Source organism: Pelophylax lessonae, assembly GCF_965119305.1.
Source record: "Pelophylax lessonae genome assembly, chromosome: 11".
Classification (NCBI taxonomy): domain Eukaryota; kingdom Metazoa; phylum Chordata; class Amphibia; order Anura; family Ranidae; genus Pelophylax; species Pelophylax lessonae.
Window position 1 is genome coordinate 10,946,038 of NC_138778.1, and position 22,035 is coordinate 10,968,072.

Below are 22,035 nucleotides of genomic sequence, written 5' to 3' on the forward strand. Positions count from 1 at the left end.
CCGGTGACATCACTGAGAATGCAGCCTATCCATTCACTAGAGACCGGTGACATCAGTAAGAATGCAGACCATCCATTCACTAGAGACCGGTGACATCACTGAGAATGCAGCCTATCCATTCACTAGAGAGCGGTGACATCACTAAGAGTGCAGCCTATCCATTCACTAGAGACCGATGACAGCACTGAGAATGCAGCCTATCCATTCACTAGAGACCGATGACATCACTAAGAGTGCAGCCTAACCATTCACTAGAGACCGATGACATCACTGAGAATGCAGCCTATCCTTTCACTAGAGAGCGGTGACATCACTGAGAATGCAGCCTATCCATTCACTAGAGACCGGTGACATCACTGAGAATGCAGCCTATCCATTCACTAGAGACCGATGACATCACTGAGAATGCAGCCTATCCATTCACTAGAGAGCGGTGACATCACTGAGCATGCAGCCTATCCATTCACTAGAGAGCGGTGACATCACTGAGAATGCAGCCTATCCATTCACTAGAGAGCGATGACATCACTGAGAATGCAGCCTATCCATTCACTAGAGAGCGGTGACATCACTGAGAATGCAGCCTATCCATTCACTAGAGAGCGGTGACATCACTGAGAATGGAGCCTATCCATTCACTAGAGAGCAGTGACATCACTGAGAATGCAGCCTATCCCATCACTAGAGAGCGATGACATCACTGAGAATGCAGCCTATCCATTCACTAGAGACCGGTGACATCACTGAGAATGCAGCCTATCCATTCACTAGAGACCGGTGACATCACTAAGAATGCAGCCTATTCATTCACTAGAGAGCGGTGACATCACTAAGAATGCAGCCTATCCATTCACTAGAGACCGTTGACACCACTAAGAAGGCAGCCTATTCATTCACTAGAGAGCAGTGACATCAATAAGAATGCAGCCTATCCAATCACTAGAGACCGGTGACATCACTGAGAATGCAGCCTATCCATTTACTAGAGACAAGTGACATCACTAAGAATGCAGCCTATTCATTCACTAGAGAGCAGGGACATCACTAAGAATGCAGCCTATCCAATCACTAGAGACCGGTGACATCACTGAGAATGCAGCCTATCCATTCACTAGAGACCGGTGACATCAGTAAGAATGCAGACCATCCATTCACTAGAGACCGGTGACATCACTGAGAATGCAGCCTATCCATTCACTAGAGACCGGTGACATCACTAAGAATGCAGCCTATCCATTCACTAGTGGGCGGTGACATCACTGAGAATGCAGCCTATCCATTCACTAGAGACCGGTGACATCAGTAAGAATGCAGACCATCCATTCACTAGAGACCGGTGACATCACTGAGAATGCAGCCTATGCATTCACTAGAGAGCGGTGACATCACTAAGAGTGCAGCCTATCCATTCACTAGAGACCGATGACAGCACTGAGAATGCAGCCTATCCATTCACTAGCGAGCGGTGACATCACTGAGAATGCAGCCTATCCATTCACTAGAGACCGGTGACATCACTGAGAATGCAGCCTATCCATTCACTAGAGAGCGGTGACATCACTGAGAATGCAGCCTATCCATTCACTAGAGAGCGGTGACATCACTGAGAATGCAGCCTATCCATTCACTAGAGAGCGGTGACATCACTGAGAATGCAGCCTATCCATTCACTAGAGAGCGGTGACATCACCGAGAATGCAGCCTATCCATTCACTAGAGAGCGGTGACATCACTGAGAATGCAGCCTATCCATTCACTAGAGAGCGGTGACATCACTGAGCATGCAGCCTATCCATTCACTAGAGAGCGGTGACATCACTGAGAATGCAGCCTATCCATTCACTAGAGACCGGTGACATCACTGAGAATGCAGCCTATCCATTCACTAGAGAGCGGTGACATCACTGAGCATGCAGCCTATCCATTCACTAGAGAGCGGTGACATCACTGAGAATGCAGCCTATCCATTCACCAGAGAGCGGTGACACCACTAAGAAGGCAGCCTATTCATTCACTAGAGAGCAGTGACATCAATAAGAATGCAGCCTATCCAATCACTAGAGAGCGGTGACAGCACTGAGAATGCAGCCTATCCATTCACTAGAGACCGATGACATCATTAAGAGTGCAGCCTAACCATTCACTAGAGACCGATGACAGCACTGAGAATGCAGCCTATCCATTCACTAGAGACCGATGACATCACTGAGAATGCAGCCTATCCATTCACTAGAGACCGGTGACATCACTGAGAATGCAGCCTATCCATTCACTAGAGAGCGGTGACATCACTGAGAATGCAGCCTATCCATTCACTAGAGACCGGTGACATCACTGAGAATGCAGCCTATCCATTCACTAGAGACCGATGACATCACTGAGAATGCAGCCTATCCATTCACTAGAGAGCGGTGACATCACTGAGCATGCAGCCTATCCATTCACTAAAGAGCGGTGACATCACTGAGAATGCAGCCTATCCATTCACTAGAGAGCGGTGACATCACTAAGAATGCAGCCTATTCATTCACTAGAGAGCAGTGACATCACTAAGAATGCAGCCTATCCAATCACTAGAGACCGGTGACATCACTGAGAATGCAGCCTATCCATTCACTAGAGACCGGTGACATCAGTAAGAATGCAGACCATCCATTCACTAGAGACCGGTGACATCACTGAGAATGCAGCCTATCCATTCACTAGAGACCGGTGACATCACTAAGAATGCAGCCTATCCATTCACTAGAGGGCGGTGACATCACTGAGAATGCAGCCTATCCATTCACTAGAGACCGGTGACATCAGTAAGAATGCAGACCATCCATTCACTAGAGACCGGTGACATCACTGAGAATGCAGCCTATCCATTCACTAGAGAGCGGTGACATCACTAAGAGTGCAGCCTATCCATTCACTAGAGACCGATGACAGCACTGAGAATGCAGCCTATCCATTCACTAGAGACCGATGACATCATTAAGAGTGCAGCCTAACCATTCACTAGAGACCGATGACATCACTGAGAATGCAGCCTATCCATTCACTAGAGACCGGTGACATCACTGAGAATGCAGCCTATCCATTCACTAGAGACCGATGACATCACTGAGAATGCAGCCTATCCATTCACTAGAGAGCGGTGACATCACTGAGCATGCAGCCTATCCATTCACTAGAGAGCGGTGACATCACTGAGAATGCAGCCTATCCATTCACTAGAGAGCGGTGACATCACCGAGAATGCAGCCTATCCATTCACTAGAGAGCGGTGACATCACTGAGAATGCAGCCTATCCATTCACTAGAGAGCGGTGACATCACTGAGCATGCAGCCTATCCATTCACTAGAGAGCGGTGACATCACTGAGAATGCAGCCTATCCATTCACCAGAGAGCGGTGACACCACTAAGAAGGCAGCCTATTCATTCACTAGAGAGCAGTGACATCAATAAGAATGCAGCCTATCCAATCACTAGAGACCGATGACATCACTGAGAATGCAGCCTATCCATTTACTAGAGACCGGTGACATCACTAAGAATGCAGCCTATTCATTCACTAGAGAGCAGTGACATCACTAAGAATGCAGCCTATCCAATCACTAGAGACCGGTGACATCACTGAGAATGCAGCCTATCCATTCACTAGAGACCGGTGACATCACTAAGAATGCAGCCTATCCATTCACTAGAGGGCGGTGACATCACTGAGAATGCAGCCTATCCATTCACTAGAGACCGGTGACATCAGTAAGAATGCAGACCATCCATTCACTAGAGACCGGTGACATCACTGAGAATGCAGCCTATCCATTCACTAGAGAGCGGTGACATCACTAAGAGTGCAGCCTATCCATTCACTAGAGACCGATGACAGCACTGAGAATGCAGCCTATCCATTCACTAGAGACCGATGACATCACTAAGAGTGCAGCCTATCCATTCACTAGAGACCGATGACATCACTGAGAATGCAGCCTATCCATTCACTAGAGAGCGGTGACATCACTGAGAATGCAGCCTATCCATTCACTAGAGAGCGGTGACATCACCGAGAATGCAGCCTATCCATTCACTAGAGAGCGGTGACATCACTGAGAATGCAGCCTATCCATTCACTAGAGAGCGGTGACATCACTGAGCATGCAGCCTATCCATTCACTAGAGAGCGGTGACATCACTGAGAATGCAGCCTATCCATTCACCAGAGAGCGGTGACACCACTAAGAAGGCAGCCTATTCATTCACTAGAGAGCAGTGACATCAATAAGAATGCAGCCTATCCAATCACTAGAGACCGATGACATCACTGAGAATGCAGCCTATCCATTTACTAGAGACCGGTGACATCACTAAGAATGCAGCCTATTCATTCACTAGAGAGCAGTGACATCACTAAGAATGCAGCCTATCCAATCACTAGAGACCGGTGACATCACTGAGAATGCAGCCTATCCATTCACTAGAGACCGGTGACATCACTAAGAATGCAGCCTATCCATTCACTAGAGGGCGGTGACATCACTGAGAATGCAGCCTATCCATTCACTAGAGACCGGTGACATCAGTAAGAATGCAGACCATCCATTCACTAGAGACCGGTGACATCACTGAGAATGCAGCCTATCCATTCACTAGAGAGCGGTGACATCACTAAGAGTGCAGCCTATCCATTCACTAGAGACCGATGACAGCACTGAGAATGCAGCCTATCCATTCACTAGAGACCGATGACATCACTAAGAGTGCAGCCTATCCATTCACTAGAGACCGATGACATCACTGAGAATGCAGCCTATCCATTCACTAGAGAGCGGTGACATCACTGAGAATGCAGCCTATCCATTCACTAGAGACCGGTGACATCACTGAGAATGCAGCCTATCCATTCACTAGAGACCGATGACATCACTGAGAATGCAGCCTATCCATTCACTAGAGAGCGGTGACATCACTGAGCATGCAGCCTATCCATTCACTAGAGAGCGGTGACATCACTGAGAATGCAGCCTATCCATTCACTAGAGAGCGGTGACATCACTGAGAATGCAGCCTATCCATTCACTAGAGAGCGGTGACATCACTGAGAATGCTGCCTATCCATTCACTAGAGAGCGGTGACATCACTAAGAATGCAGCCTATCCATTCACTAGAGACCAATGACAATAATGAAAGCACATTTTGTACATTTTTTATTTATTTTTTAAGTGACTATAAAATTGGTTTGTGAACATTTTAAAAACAACTTCAAAATCTTGTAAAAAAACAAAACAGAAATATCTACAATTTAATTACACAAAATCGTATAATCTTTACCTTTAATTCATAAAAATGTACAATACCCAGAGGTCATATAATGTGCAAGTCGTGGAAAATATAAACATTGTAGTTACAGTAGAAATAGAATTCTCTAACCATAAACTGTAAACTGCCGCAAACACGGAAACTGCAGAGAAAATATGTGAACATAATTCCATTGTCCTTTTTGTGTCGAATGATTTGGGGAAGTGAAGAGGTGAGTTTGAAAAATTCACCTTTTTAAAATTCCAAAGTATTTTACCCCCCCCAAAAAAAAATATAATAAGCCAAAAATGTAAAAAAAAATCTCAAAATTACAAACTGGACATTCCATTATTTTATTTCACTATGTATATTTAAACAAATGCGGAGATATTTTGATTAAAAAAAAAATATATCACCTTTTTTAATATTCCAAAGTATTTTACCCCCCCCCCAACAAAAAAAAATGTAATAAGCCAATAATGTAAAACAAATCTCAAAATTACAAACTGGACATTCCATTATTTTATTTCACTATGTAGATTTAAAAAAATGCTGAGATAATTTGATTTAAAAAAATTCACCTTTTTTAAAATTCCAAAGTATTTTACTCCCCCCCTAAAAAAATATATATATATATATATATATTATATATATATAATAAGCCAAAAATGTAAAAAAAAATCCCAAAACTACAAACTGGCCATTCCATTACTTTATTTCCACTATGTGTATTTAAACAAATGCTGAGATATTTTGATTTAAAAAAAATTCACCTTTTTTAAAATCCCAAAGTATTTTACTCCCCCCCCCCCCCCCCCAAAAAAAATATAATAAGCCAAAAAGGTAAAAAAAAATCTCAAAATTACAAACTGGACATTCCATTATTTAATTTCTCTATGTAGATTTAAACAAATGCTAAGATATTTTGATTAAAAAAAATCACCTTTTTTAAAATTCCAAAGTATTTTACTCCCCCCCCCCCAAAAAAAAATATAATAAGCCAAAGATGTAAAAAAAAAATCTCAAAATTACAAACTGGACATTCCATTATTTTATTTCACTATGTATATTTAAACAAATGCTAAGATATTTTGACTTAAAAAAAATCACCTTTTTTAAAATTCCAAAGTATTTTACTCACCGCCCCCCAAAAAAAAATATAATAAGCCAAAAATTAAAAAAAAAATCTCAAAATTACAAACTGGACATTCCATTATTTTATTTCACTATGTAGATTTATACAAATGCTGAGATATTTTGATTTAAAAAAAATTCACCTTTTTTAAAATTCCAAAGTATTTTACTCCCCCCCCCCCCAAAAAAAAATATAATAAGCCAAAAATGTAAAAAAAAAATCTCAAAATTACAAACTGGACATTCCATTATTTTATTTCTCTATGTAGATTTAAACAAATGCTAAGATATTTTGATTAAAAAAAATCACCTTTTTTAAAATTCCAAAGTATTTTACTCCCCCCCCCCTCAAAAAAAAGATATAATAAGCCAAAAATGTAAAAAATTATCTCAAAATCACAAACTGGACATTCTATTATTTTATTTCTCTATGTAGATTTAAACAATTGCTAAGATATTTTGATTTAAAAAAAAATCACCTTTTTTAAAATTCCAAAGTATTTTACTCCCCCCCCCCAAAAAAAAAGATATAATAAGCCAAAAATGTAAAAAATTATCTCAAAATCACAAACTGGACATTCTATTATTTTATTTCTCTATGTAGATTTAAACAAATGCTAAGATATTTTGATTTAAAAAAAAAATCACCTTTTTTAAAATTCCAAAGTATTTTACTCCCCCCCTCCCCCCCAAAAAACAAATATAATAAGCCAAAAATGTAAAAAATTATCTCAAAATTACAAACTGGACATGCCATTATTTTATTTCACTGTGTAGATTTAAAACAATGCTGAAATATTTTGATTTAAAAAAAAATCACCTTTTTTAAAATTCCAAAGTATTTTACTCCCCCCCCCCCCCAAAAATATATAATACGCCAAAAATGTAAAAAAAAATCTCAAAATTACTAACTGGACATTCCATTTTATTTCGCTATGTAGATTTAAAAAAATGCTGAGATATTTTGATTTAAAAAAAAAATCACCTTTTTTAAAATTCCAAAGTATTTTACTCCCCCCCCCCCCCAACAAAAAAAAAATATAATAAGCCAATAATGTAAAACAAAAAATCTCAAAATTACAAACTGGACATTCCATTATTTTATTTCACTATGTAGATTTAAAAAAATGCTGAGATATTTTGATTTAAAAAAAATTCACCTTTTTTAAAATTCCAAAGTATTTTACTCCCCCCCCCCAAAAAAAAAATATAATAAGCCAAAAATGTAAAAAAAACCCCTCAAAATTACAAACTGGACATTCCATTACTTTATTTCACTATGTATATTTAAACAAATGCTGAGATATTTTGATTTTAAAAAATACTTAACGTAAAATTATATTTATTCAATGAAGGTGTAGGAAAATTTTAGTTTCGTATAAAGATTTGAAGGACATACAAAGTAAACATTTCAAAGTGGCCTATCCTGACTCTACAGTATAAAGTGGGGTCAAGGGCCTATAAGGATTAGGTCACCAACAAACTAATATACACAAATATACTTGAAACAAATATTTTCTTGCATTATGGCAAAATATACAAAATAAATGTAAATTTCCAATAAAAACATTCAAAATCTTGTTTTTTTTAAAAGTTTCCATTGCTACATTCAGAATCAGCCTTAATAGTTTTTAGAGTTCCTTTTCGAAGTGATCCATTTCTGGAGTCATCCTTCATGTTGAGGTCCTGTTGATTTTCCTGGTTTATTCCTTACTACCTGGAACCTGATTCTCTGCCTTTTTTCTACAATTATGTTCTAAAAAATCATCATTTTGCCCCTAACATATCTCACTTTCTTCCACCGTCTCCTCAAATGTCTCCCCCAGCGTTAAACCACCATCACTGCTCTCAGAAACGCTTCCCCTGGTGAAGTACTGCAGGGTGGCGCTGTGATTGGGGTCCAGGCCAGAGGTCAGGTTGCTGGGGGCCGGAAGCAGCTGGACTTTGCTCTTTTTTTTCCCATTCTGGTAGACCCCGTTGTGTGTGAATAATGGGTTTGAGTTTTTAGCAGCTTTGGGTTTATACTTGACTTGACTTCTGAAGACGCAGCTTTTGCACGGAAAATACTGGAGGAGGAAGAGGTTCCATTGTTTACGGAGCTCTGCTTTGACCTGCGGAGAAAAAAGGAAAGTGTTTGCATTAGAAGAAGTTTGGGCTGAACACAACCTACTGTATATGGCATGTTGCTTTGGACAATACAAAAGCGCTGGACACAGTGACGGCCGGTGCGTTGGGGGCACAGGGGCGCCGCCCCCCCTATCCATGCGTCCGGCCCCCTAATCTGCATGCAGGGGCGCCGGACGCATGGAGTTCAATGGGGCTTTTTTTTTTGGCATCACCTGATTAGAGCCAGAGGCTCTAATAGGCTGCAGCAAAGGGTGGACCCGGGGCGCTGCATTGAAAGGGGGCATGTATGCTGGTCACTGCATTGAAAGGGGGCATGTACGCTGGTCACTGCATTGAGAGGGGGCATGTACGCTGGTCACTGCATTGAAAGGGGGCATGTACGCTGGTCACTGCATTGAGAGGGGGCATGTATGCTGGTCACTGCATTGAAAGGGGGCATGTACGCTGGTCACTGCATTGAAGGGGGCATGTACGCTGGTCACTGCATTGAAAGGGGCATGTACGCTGGTCACTGCATTGAAGGGGGCACACTGGTCACTGTTTTGAAGGAGGCACACTGGTCACTGTGCATTGAAAGGGGGCACGCTGGTCACTCTGCATTGAAAGGGGGCACGCTGGTCTCTCTGCATTGAAAGGGGGCACGCTGGTCTCTCTGCATTGAAAGAGGGCACACTGGTCTCTCTGCATTGAAAGGGGGCATGCTGGTCTCTCTGCATTGAAAGGGGGCACACTGGTCTCTGCATTGAAAGGGGGCATGCTGGTCTCTCTGCATTGAAAGGGGGCACACTATACCTTAATTACTGAAGGCCCCTTTCACACTTTTGCGACCTCAAAGTCACGCAATTTTGTACAGCGTTTTTTGCCGCAAAGCAATGCCTATTACATTTTTCTGTTTGCGCCCCCCCCCCCAAAAAAAAACATTTTGAGCACCAGCCCCCACTGTGGACCAATAATATATATACATGGAGGGACTGGGCTTTGACTATTTCTACAATGCAACATGAGTTGTGGCTTGGCTTCTTTGCCAAAATTGTAGCATTGATAAAGAGGTGAAGCTCTAAAAATGGCAATGCCATGGTAGGGGAAGCCTGGCAATCTTGCTCCATCTCTGGGTCCACCATTGGTCCTTCTGCTGGTGGTGCCCAAGCATCTCCTAGGTCTTCAAGGTTCTCTCGACTATGTTTAAGACCTAAAAATGTCTCCTTTATAATCATATATGGCTGAGGATTCTAGACCATCTATGCAGTCTGAACACTTGATTGGCTATTTGTTGGTGGAACACAACGGTGTAGGCAACAGCTGACCAGGTTCAGAGAAGCAATAAGGTGTAGAATTACAAGTAATAAGAATTGAAATTGAAGCACCACATCACTGCTAAGAGGTCATGATACAACGTTATTCCATTAAAAGTCAGGGGTACAATCCAAATAAGTAATTATTTTCATCATGTCTTATATACAAAGATCCCTTGACATTAGCTAAAATAGAAGGGACACAGTCAGATATATGGGGCACATTTACATGCCATGTGGGTTGGGCAGGTGTCACATGACATGACCTAGACACTGGGCACTCCTAGGGCAGGTAACAAGTGGGTATACTATCTAAATGAATGGGAACCTCAATGTAACACCCTGTTCTAAACATGGGGCTACTGCCTAAAATTCGTTTTTGGCTGGGCTGTATTTATCCCATATTGATTGTATCGTTTTTCACTTGGTCTTTCCCTATGCTCAGTGGGTTTGTGATTTATCACTGCTGCCAGAAGGGGTTTCTGGTACCACTGGCACTAGTATGAGATTTCATAACAAGACTGAGATATGAATATTTATATTTCCTTCACCCAACCCAGTAGGAGGTTCATGCCATTGGTGTGGCATGGGACTTGGACGTGTGACGTCATCGCTCATTGGGACGCAGCGGCCATCTTTTTGGTTTGAAACCAATTCAGCGTTCATGGTTTTACAGCGTTTTAGAATCCTACCAAATGTGAGTGTTTGAAATTACTCTTCTTAATAAATTTTGATCTTTTGGAACGTACTACTCTATGAGTATTCTTCTTTTTGGGCCCTTGAGATCTATATCTCTGGATATCTGATGTGTATGGAGATATTATCAGCGCAAAATGACAGAGGATATTGGCTGAGTCGGTTTAAAGATACCTCATGCTATATTAGATTGGCCAGAGGGTAAGAGGCAGTGTGTTCGGTGTTTGGTGGTGGCTTTCATCTGCACTTCTGCCCAATCAATCGACATATATCTTCTCACATCTCTATTCAAGTTTTATTTATGGACTATTTTGAATAGCATAGCGCTACACCTTCCCTTCTTTTTATTTAACGCAGATTGATTGTATAGTTTTTCACTTGGTCTTTCCCTATGCTCAGTGGGTTTGTGATTTATCACTGCTGCCAGAAGCTGTTTCTGGTACCACTGGCACTAATATGAGATTTCATAACAAGACTGAGTTATGAATATTTATATTTCCTTCACCCAACCCAGTAGGAGGTTCATGACACTGGTGTATGCTGGGGGAGGATATAAATATTTGGGACAGGCGCGGTGATCCCTCTCCTCCACCTGACTGAGGCTTGGGGAGGTGGTGCTGCTGGAGTGATCAATCTATTAGGCCCAAAAGCCATAGTGGGACATGCCATGTGCTATAGGAGTGTGATAGGTTTGAAGTGTTCCTGAAGGTGTCCTGCCTGTCTATGGGGGAAGCCTTGCCAAGGAAAAGACCCAGGGGAGGACCCTTGTTGCCGCTAGGATCTAGTGACCCATGTAGAGGAAGAGCACTGAGCCTAGGAAATGGAGAGAAAAGTTTGTGAATCAGCGAAGTTACTGTTTACAGTGTTGCCAAGTTGGCTTAAAGGTTCTGACATTGTGAAGCTGGACATGGATTTGGATATATTACGAGCAGTGTTGGGGTAGTTACTCAAAAAATGTAACTAGTTACTAGTTACAAGTTACTTCTGTAAATTGTAACGAGATTACTTTACTAGTTACTGCATTTGAAAAGTAACTTCACTACTTATTACTTTACTGTCCTCTTTCTTAATTGACCGTGTAGAAGAAGATACATGACACTTTTTCTGCATAGAGTTTATTGTATAAACAGAGGCTTTGGGAAACATGAGAACAAAACCTGAAAAAACAGAATAAAACATAAAGTGCAACAAAAAGTCATAAACTTCATCCCTCTCTATTCTTCGAAATAACGATTGTATCGCACGGCTTGGGTAACGCAGGAAAGCGCGTTCCTATAGCCTAGTAAAGTAGTGTAGTTACCTCCTATAGCCTAGTAAAGTAGTGTAGTTACCTCCTATAGTCTAGTAAAGTAGTGTAGTTACCTCCTATAGCCTAGTAAAGTAGTGTAGTTACCTCCTATAGCCTAGTAAAGTAGTGTAGTTACCTCCTATAGCCTAGTAAAGTAGTGTAGTTACCAATATTAGTATTGTAACTAGTTACGTTACTTCGTTACCAAAAAAAGTAATGTAGTTACTGTAATCCGTTACTTTGTAACTCGTTACCCCTGTGACGAGACCCTTGCTCGCTCTGTCCGCTCTCCCGACACTCCTCTGTTTCTAGTGAGTCAGCTTGCAGATCGCAACGTCTGAAGGTTCGGTCAACCAAGGATCCGGGATCCGAACTACAGCTATGTGCCGTCCGGAATCCATTAGAACAAACACCAAGCAAGCTGTATGTAAGTTCAAACAGGAAGACCATTTATTGGAAGAACACAGCACACTTTTATACAGAAATTGGAACATCCTTCCCCCAACAACCGCTTTCCCATTGGTCAATTTCACAGTACCTGCAGTTCCCCATAAGGTCCTCTCCAGCCATGCAAATGAGGGCTCGAAAATGAGTCAGCAGTGATTGGTCAGATAGCTTGACCAGAAGGACTGCCATGTGCAAGGAGACAGAAGCCCCAGGGGGCAATCAATGTACACAATAGTCAGACACAGAACAATAGTTCCCTAACGAGCCCTCAATACACATTACTCTGAGTGTCAATACATCCTTTAGCAGACAACAGGTGAGGTCATTAGCACACCTGACAATAGGTGAATGGAAAGCCACAGCAACATTGTTAGCCAGCCCGTCTCCCCATTGAACTTCCTGGAATGACCATATTAGGAGTTGGACTTCCTGCTCAGAGACCTCATGGCAAAGGGAACAAATGACCTTGCTGACAAATATGAAGCAATTCAACCCATCACCCATCTGTCCTTAAATTCCAGTGATGGTGAACATCATCACAACCCCCAACACTGATTACGAGATACCATGCATCTAATACAAGCATCTACTCCTGAAGAGTGAACAAAGAGCCACGAAACGCGTCGAGTTTATGGATGCAATTTTTGTTTTAATCATGTATTGCAAGTTGGATTGTATATGGTCAACATTATTACATTTTTTATTTAGTCAAGTATGAAATGCAAGAATATGGATTCATTACAAATCAGCTTGTTACCATTTTATCCTCTTTTTTGTATGCAATATTTCTTTATTTCATAAACAACAATGTTGGAAACAAGTTATTTATAGGTCGTATGTGCTGTGCCTCATTTAAAGTCCCAGGACAAAAAAATTGGTTCTATGAGTCTGTAAGTGATCTGCTTGGTATCTGGGACCCCTAACCCTCACCTCCCTGACTGTTCTACAATAATTTTTAACAAGGCAAAAGCGATTGGTGCCCAATGTTCTTTCTCAGTCCTCAATTTTAGGCCATGGACTCAACCCTGGGGTGAAATGCTGTCCCACCTCTGCCTATGGAGGTGCCACAATGCCTCTGGGGTGTGGGGGGTATTACATAAAGGGTCTCTTTGTTGATGATGATGTGTGCTACTATTTACTGGGCATGACTGTTCTCTCATTTTTGTTGTTACATTGGGCTGTTGAATATACAGTATAAATGTTCTTATTGGGTGGTATGATTGAACGCTGAATGCTCTCTTTTTTTTTTAGCCATTGTGAAATCATCACCATAGGACAAGGAGGTCCTCCCTGTCCTCCCATTGCCATCGAGCTGAGACCCATCGAAGTTTATCAGGCTTTCTAATGAACCGATCATTTCACAGGACCCCTCCGTGGAGGGACTGGGGGCCCTTCACTAGTGACTATGAAGGGGCCCATCATCTGGATTCTCCTCTAAGCTTTGGATTTCTAGTCAAGCCCGGATAGAAGTCGCAGAATCAATATTAGCATTTAATTACTGAATCCTAACAAGAAGAAAACAGATGATGTCGATAAGAGGGTAAATGAAGAAGGCGGTTTATAGATCAATGACTCAACTTCCGCGGCTGAGTGTAATCTGTGTACGCTCATTACTGCTAAGGATTAATTAACCCTGGGGGAGCCGGAGGGATCGCTGCTAACTGCAGAGCATTATGTACATTTTATTTTACAAACAGCTCAGACACATGAGAGGGATTGAGAGGTTTATAGACACAAAATGTCTGAAGACATTGATTGCAGGGGCTGTTCTAGGCTGTGTCTAAAGATAGGGCCACTGTTGTGGACTGTGATTACAGATAGGGCCACTGTCCCAAGGTTTAGGGGGATCTGAGAGTCTGGCAACTACAGATTGGGCCACTGTACCACAGTCTGGGGGAATCTGATGGCCCAGTGACTACAGATGGGGCTACTCTGCCAGGGTTCAAGGGGATCTGGGGGTCTAGTGACCACTGATGGGGCTATTGTCACAGGGTCTGGGGGGAGAGGGGGGGGGGGTGTCTGAGTGCACAATGACCACAGATAAGGATATTTTCCCACGGTCCCCTGTCCACTCTAATGCCTCTAGTGACCCCTGTGCCTTTAGTGACCCCTGTGCACTCTTATGCCTCCAGTGAACCCTGTGCCTAAAGTGAATACTGTGCATCCCTGTGCCTCCAGTGAACTCTGTGCAACACCTATGCCCAAACCCTGTGCACCCCTATACCTACAGGGACCCCTGTGCACCCCTATGCCTCTAGTGAACCCTGTGCACCCCTGTGTCTCCGGTGAGCCCTGTGCATTTAGCGACCCCTATGCCTCCAGTGACCTCTGTGTGCCCCTATGCCTCCAGTGAACCCTGTGCCCTCCTGTGCCTCCAGTGAACCCTGTGCACCTCTAAGGCTCCAGTGAACCCTGTGCACCCCTATGCCTCCAGTGAGCTCTGTGCATTTAGCAACCCCTGTGCACCCCTATGCCTCCAGTGATCTCCATGCACCCCTATCCCTCCAGTGACCCCTGTGCACTCCTGTGCCTCCAGTAAACCCTGTGCACCACTGTGGCTCAATTGATCACTGTTCACCCCTGTGAACCCTGTGCTTCTAGTGAGCCCTGTTCATCCCTATGTCTCCATTCAACTCCATGCACCCCTATCCCTCTAGTGACCCCTGTGCACTCCTGTTCCTCCTGTGAACCCTGTGCAGCCCTATACTTCCAGTAAACCCTGTTCATCCCTATGCCTCCAGTGGCCTCTGCGCATCCCCAGTGACCCCTGTGCACTCCTTTTTTCCAGGGAATCTGTGAACCCTGGACTGCACACCCACTGTCTCCAGTGACCCCAACAATCCTGTGCCTTTAGTTACATTGCAACCCTTGTGAACTCCTGTGATCTCCATGCCTCCACTGACACCCATGACTCCAATAACCCCAGCGCTCCTGTGCCTTCAGTAATTCTGTAACCCCTGTGCACTCCTGTCCCTCCAGGGAATCTCTGAACCCTGCTCACTCTTGTGACCCCGGTGTCTCCAGTGACCCCAACAATCCTGTGCCCTCAGTGACTTTGTAACCCTTGTGCACTCCTGTGATCTCTGTGCCTCCACTGACCCCAGCGCTCCTCTGCCTTCAGTGACTCTATGACCCTTGTTCACTCCTGTGCGTTCTGTGTCTCCAGTGACTCTTGTGTCTCTAGTGACCCCAGTGCCCTCATGTCTCCTATGCATTATGTATCATTTTGTGACCCCAGTAAGCACTGGGCACCACCATGACACCTGTGTCTCCACCATCCTAGGCACCCTCCTGTATTTCCTGGACTGTCCCTCTCCATGTGGCTATGGACACCTGTCCGTAACAGTCCCACTGGCGAGCTTTCCCTTCCTGTCCGTAAAACAAACAAGAAATGGGATGAAATCTCTACAAAGTGAGGAGAAATCTTCTTTAAGATAGTTGGCAAATTTTGAAGATTAGAAGATAGTCCTATTCTGGTAACAACTCCAAATTTTGTATTTTCCCTCACATTCTGTATGGGCATGGTAGTAATACCAGGACAAAAAGACGGTGAATTTCCTCAGTGGGGACATGATAAAAACACTTGTCTGACCACATCTGGAGTATTCTGTCCAGTTCTGGTCGCCAGTCCTCAGGAGGGATGTGTTGGAGCTGGAGAGAGTCCAGAGAAGGGCAACTAAACTGATTAGGGGATTGGAGGACCTTAAAGCGGTTGTAAACCTAAAATCGCGAAAAAAAAAAAAAACCTGTAAGACAAAGGCATATGCATCACATACTAGCTCATTATGTATTACTTACCTTAGAACGAAGCTCCGACACGGACCCCCGGACATCGCTGCGGGCGCTGCCATGATCTCTCGCCATCTCTTCCGGGTTTGGCGGCTCCGGTGATTGGCCGGAGCCGCGATGACGTCACTCCCGCGCATGCGCGCGGGAGTGATTTTCGGCAAGCTCCCGGCAAGCAAAACTTAGCTCCCGGCTCGCGTGAGCGGCTGCATGCACTGCAAATATCTCTTAAACCATGCCGGTTTAGGAGATATTAATTGTACCTACAGGTAAGCCTTATTATAGGCTTACCTGTAGGTAAAAATGTAAAAAAGCGGGATACTACCGCTTTAATTATGAAGAGCGTCTGCAATAGCGTGATTTATTCTCCCTGAAGAAGAGACGCCTGAGAGGGGACATGATAGCAATTTATAAATATCTCAATGGTGATTTCGGCATAGAAAAACAGCTGTTTAGTCGAAGAGATTGCATGAGGACTCGAGGGCATACAATGCGATTAGAGGAGAAGCTTTTTAACCTCAGGCAACGTGAGGGGTTCTTTACTGTTAGGGCTACAAGATTGTGGAATTCTCTACCACAAGAGGTGGTTTCTGCGGGAAGTATGGTGGCTTTCAAAAGACTCTTAGATGTACATCTCAAGGATCAGAACATTCAGGGCTATGTGAGATGATTACGGCCACACACACCTACACAGGTTGAACTGGATGGACTATTGTCTTTATTCAACCTCACCTACTATGTAATTTTCTCAGTGGATTCAAAACTAAAATAAATGATTCTAGATACATTTTAACATTGGCCTGAAAATCCATAATACCTATAAAGCGTTTACTTACCTCCCCATTGGTGAAACAATACAAATAGGCAACCACAAAGCCCTAAAAATAATAATAAAGAGAAGATTAATTCAAATTAGTCAAAAAACCCTAAAAGTGTTCCTGTTTTATAATCCTATCACAGAATTTTCCAGCTCTGTATAAAACAGCCTTACTAAGTCAAATAAATGTTGATTGCTCGTGTTTATTCTCTCTCACAGCACATAAACAATTTGAGATCTCATCATCCCTTTGGATGTAGTATTGTAAAAGAGTGAGATCTTGGAAGCCCATTTACTTCTTTGTGGTGTGGTCATGCATTAACACGTTGTATATTGTACATAAAAACACCACCAAGGTGGTGGCGGGTGGTAGGGGAGGGGGATGAACCAACCTTGTACATTACCAAGACACCATTTATTTAGGGATAAAAAAAAATATACTTTCAAACAATATAGAGCATCAAGCCCATAAAAAATTTCCAACAGATCAACCAGAATTGGTAGCGTCCAGATGGACTGAGAGGATGCCCCAGAGTTCTGCAGACGTTAATGCATTTCAAGGGTGCCCCCTATTCTTCTACAAGCACAATAGTGACTGAAGAACTCTGGGACATCCTTTTGGGTCATCTAGTGGTGCATTACCAATTCTGGTTGATCTGTTGGAAATTTGTGATGGACTTGATACTCTTTATTTTTTGTTAGTACCCTACTTTCCATTTTTAAATAAATGGTGTCTCGGTTAATGCACAAGGTTGGTGTGTCCCCCTTTTTTTGAGTTCTTATGCATAGTGCTTAAGGATTCCCCTGCCTTAGGTGGTCAGCAAGGCCAAGTGGAACTTAGAAGACCATGACCTGGGTCATGTGCTGGAAATGCCTGGAATCTAGAGAGAACCTCCCCAAAAGGACTGGTGCCAAACCTTAACGCAGAAGTGATATTGTATATATTTGGTGTTATGTTGTATGTTGTTGTGTGTTGGGTTAAGTCAATAGGGTGGCAATAATGGCCCTTTTTTCCAATGCAATACTCCACAACATCAAGCATTGTGGGATACACTGCAACACAGGTGTTGCTTTAGTGCAAAGGGTTCTATTTAAAATGACTGGCAGCACAACACAGTAATGCATCTAACATGCGTTACCACTTATTGCGGTAATGTGTATCGTATCACTCATTGTGGTAACACATGCATTATTATGATGCAGAAATGGACCGGTGTAGAAGTAGGGCAGGCAGGATGGTGAGGATACTTATTTATAGTCTTTCTGAATGGTGAGTCAGGGTTTCCTCCCTTCTCTAATTAAGCATGCTTCTCCAATCATACTAGACATTGTAGATAGGTTTCCTCTGTCTGTCCTAATTGATATGCCTTATAATACTATTAATGACAAAAGCCATCATATTCCCTACAGAAAAGCTGGATTTCCATTAGTGTCTACCTGGAAGGAGCTCAGAGTCAGCTGAATGAAGAGCAGGATGTGTTTGGTGAGCCCTTTAATGTGTTCATCGCTGACAAAGGTGAAGAAGACTTCATGTGTCCCCAGCAGAGGGATGAGGATGAGAGTTGCTTTAGCAAATCTTAAGAGATAGAAAAAAAAGTAACCATTTACCACAAAGTAATTTACTCTGATTCCACTAGATGGCGATCAATCAAAGAGCAGAAAATATAGCCATTTATTAACTATGTCCAATCCTGATGATAGGCAGTGTGATGGCGAATAAGGTGGCATAAGTTCATTTATCCCTTTCGTGCTTCCTGCTCTACCCAGCCCACACCAATCCACTGTCTACTGCCCTTCCTTATCTACTGCCCACTGCCACTTCCTGCCCACCGCACTTCCCTGCTTACTGCCTTTTTCTGCCTACTGCACTCCCCCACCTGCAACTCTGCCCTGTCCACTGCTTTTCCTTAACTACTGCCCTCTAACGCCTATGTCCTTCCCTACCTGCTTCCCTCCACTGCTCAATGTCCATCCCTACCTTCTGCCCACCCCTGCCCATTGTCCTTCCCTACCTACCTTCTCCAGTCTTGAACATAGATATCAGATATTCTAGCCGCCTCCCCATACAAAACTAGCCGAGAATAGCTTGTATAAGATCTGGAACATTTATTGAACAAACTCACACCAAATATATACACCACCAGGTCAGGTGCCTGATTACATTATCATATGCAGATGAAATTGTGTACTGAAATATAATTAATCTATCTAAGGAACATCCAACACAAACCGTATTCTACTTTTCCACTAGCAACTAATAGATGACAGTGATTTAATTAACTTCAGCTAATTAACTAGAAGACTTGCCGTCATCAAGCTCATAAAGTACAATGCACATTATTATAAGTGTAAACACATCCCCACAGTAGACAATAGGTGAGTTAATCACAACAATCAACAATGTGTGGAAGACAGGAGGTTGACTGTGCGCAGCAGTCCCCTATTAGCAATAGGCAGCTAGGCCTTTAACCAGTGCCATATTAAGAGCATTAAACACAATCACACAATCACCCACAAGAATAAAAATGCAAATTATCGATAAGGTGATATTTATTGGTAAAGCAATGCCAGGCTAATGACAGCTTCCAAGTTGGGCGGCTGGGTCCGGTGAACACACACATGGGCGGGAGACAGACAGACTCAACTGTCCTGTGTGCGTCTGTTCCTGTGGAGGTGGAAAGGCATTCCTGCAGTTATGGGTTCCCCCTCCACGGCCCAAGGGGCCTGACAGCAGTGCAGGGCTAACAGGCGCTTGCCATCTGCTAAGTTCATCGGCGGGATGTACACGGAATTGGGACTAATGCGTTGCTGGGGCTGGGTCGCTGGGCATGTGGGGCCCCCCGGGCAAGTGGGGCCCCTAGGCAACTGTCCAGCGTGCCCATTCAGTAAGATGGCCCTGCCTTTAACATGGATTCTAGGCCTAGAGTCCCTGAGTCTGTGTGTCACGGGGAGATGTGGACTTGAATCCAAAGTAACATTACTCCAAGGGTCCCCCCTCTCCCCCCCCAGCATACACCCCACAAAGAGCAGTGTTCCCTCACAAACCAGGGCCCATAGTCAGTAGGCAAGAGGCTAACCTGCAGTCCCCTCCAAAAGCCCCTGTCCTGAGTGAGTTTGTCACAGGTAATAACTACAGATCATCCTTATCAGGTCATTAAATTATTATTCTTACTCACCGGTACTTGTAATCGGTAAACTTTAGCTGTTGGGCTTTCAGCTTCATATGTAGAAGATGTAATATCCGGATGTGTACCATGAAATTTATCTGTGGACAGACAGAAGACACCAGTTTGGGTTACTTTCTGCTACATTTACAGAAAACCATTCTGCGTGCATCTATAATGAAGACAGAAGTGTATGATATGGATTTTGTGGAGACCTCGAAGCAGCTTAGAAGAAATATTTCTGCACCTTCACAAGTGAATGTAAACCCAAATCATGAACTGTGTTTAATATGTTCCTCATTGCCTGGTGTATAATAATATGTTCCTCATTGCCTGGTGTATAATAATATGTTCCTCATTGCCTGGTGTATAATAATATGTTCCTCATTGTCTGGTGTTTAATATGTTCCTCATATAATGTTATTAGGTTACAACCTGTACTTTTCAAATGTAAATTATTGTAAATTCCGGCATTCCTCTCCTACATGTAAAAATCATCATGTTTTTGGTAGACAATTACTCAGAACCCCCAAACAGTATAAATATTTTTTTTAGCAGAGACCCTAGAGAATAAAACAGCGATCGTTGCAATTTTTTATGTCACACGGTATTATTTTTTTCAAGAGCAATTTTTTGGGAAAAAAAAACACTTTCATGAATTAAAAAAAAACAGTAAAGTTAGCCCAATTTTGTTGTATAATGTGAAAGATGAGGTTGCGCTTAGTAAACAAGATACCCAACATTTCACGCTTTAAAATTGCACAAACTCATGGAATGGCGCCAAACTTTGGTACCTAGGAATCTCCAATGGCGATGCTTTAGAATTTTTTATAGGTTACCAGTTTAGAGTTATAGAGGAGGGCCTGTGCTAGAATTACTGCTCTTGCTCTAATGTTCGAGGCGATACCTCAAATGTGTGGTTTGAACTTCGTTTACACGACCTATGTATGCGAGCAGGAGGGGGCAGGGACACTTTTTTTTTACACTTTTATTCCTATTACAAGGAATGTAAACATCAATTGTAATAGGAACAGAGCATGACAGGTCCTCTTTATGGAGAGATCTGCGGTCTAAAAGACTTCACTGCCCTCTACATGTCCTGTGTGTGCTGTCTACATGGCCTATGTGTGCCCCCTACATGTCCTGTAAGTGCCCTCAACATGTGCTGTGTATGCCGTCTACATGGCCTATGTATGCCCTTTACATGTTCTGTGTGTGCGCCCTCTACATGTCCTGTGTGCGCCGTCTACATGTCCTGTGTGTGTCATCTACATGTCCTGTGTGTGTCATCTACATGTCCTGTGTGTGTGTGCCCTCTACATGTCCCGTGTGTGTGTGCCCTCTACATGTCCTGTGTGTGTCATCTACATGTCCTGTGCGTGTGTGTCATCTACATGTCCTGTGTGTGTGTGCCCTCTACATGTCCCGTGTGTGTGTGCCCTCTACATGTCCTGTGTGTGCCCCCTATATGTCCTGTGTGTGCCCTCTACATGTCCTGTGTGTGCCCTCTACATGTCCCGTGTGTGCCCTCTACATGTCCCGTGTGTGTGTGCCCTCTAATTTGTCCTGTGTGTGCCCTCTACGTGTCCTGTGTGTGCCCTCTACATGTCCTGTGTGTGCCCTCTACATATCCTCTGTGTGTGCCCCCTACATGTCCTATGTGTGCCCTCTACATATCTCGTGTGTGCCCTCTACATGTCCCGTGTGTGCCCTCTACATGTCCTATGTGTGCCCTCTACATGTCCTATGTGTGCCTCTACATGTCCTGTGTGTGTCCCCCACATGTCCTATGTGTGCCCCCTACATCTCCGGTGTGTGCCCTCTACATGTCCCGTGTGTGTGTGCCCTCTACATGTCCTGTGTGTGCCCTCTACGTGTCCTGTGTGTGCCCTCTACATGTCCTGTGTGTGCCCTCTACATGTCCTGTGTGTGCCCTCTACATGTCCTGTGTGTGCCCTCTACATGTCCTGTGTGTGCCCTCTACATATCCTCTGTGT

At 43.4% G+C, this 22,035-nt stretch overlaps 1 protein-coding gene across 1 annotated transcript in view; it reads right to left on the bottom strand.

The window, feature by feature from the left end:
- Positions 1–7,765: 7,765 nt before the first annotated feature.
- The window catches only part of GLP2R (glucagon like peptide 2 receptor), a 122,147-nt gene continuing 107,877 nt past the window's right edge, over positions 7,766–22,035 (bottom strand). The window contains exons 10-13 of the mRNA XM_082272435.1: positions 20,051–20,139; positions 18,312–18,450; positions 16,894–16,935; positions 7,766–8,532 (exon numbers count right to left, since the gene is read on the bottom strand). Of these exons, the coding sequence (XP_082128561.1) occupies positions 8,200–8,532; positions 16,894–16,935; positions 18,312–18,450; positions 20,051–20,139 (603 nt within the window). The 3' untranslated portion in view covers positions 7,766–8,199. The remainder of the gene's footprint in view (positions 8,533–16,893; positions 16,936–18,311; positions 18,451–20,050; positions 20,140–22,035) is intronic.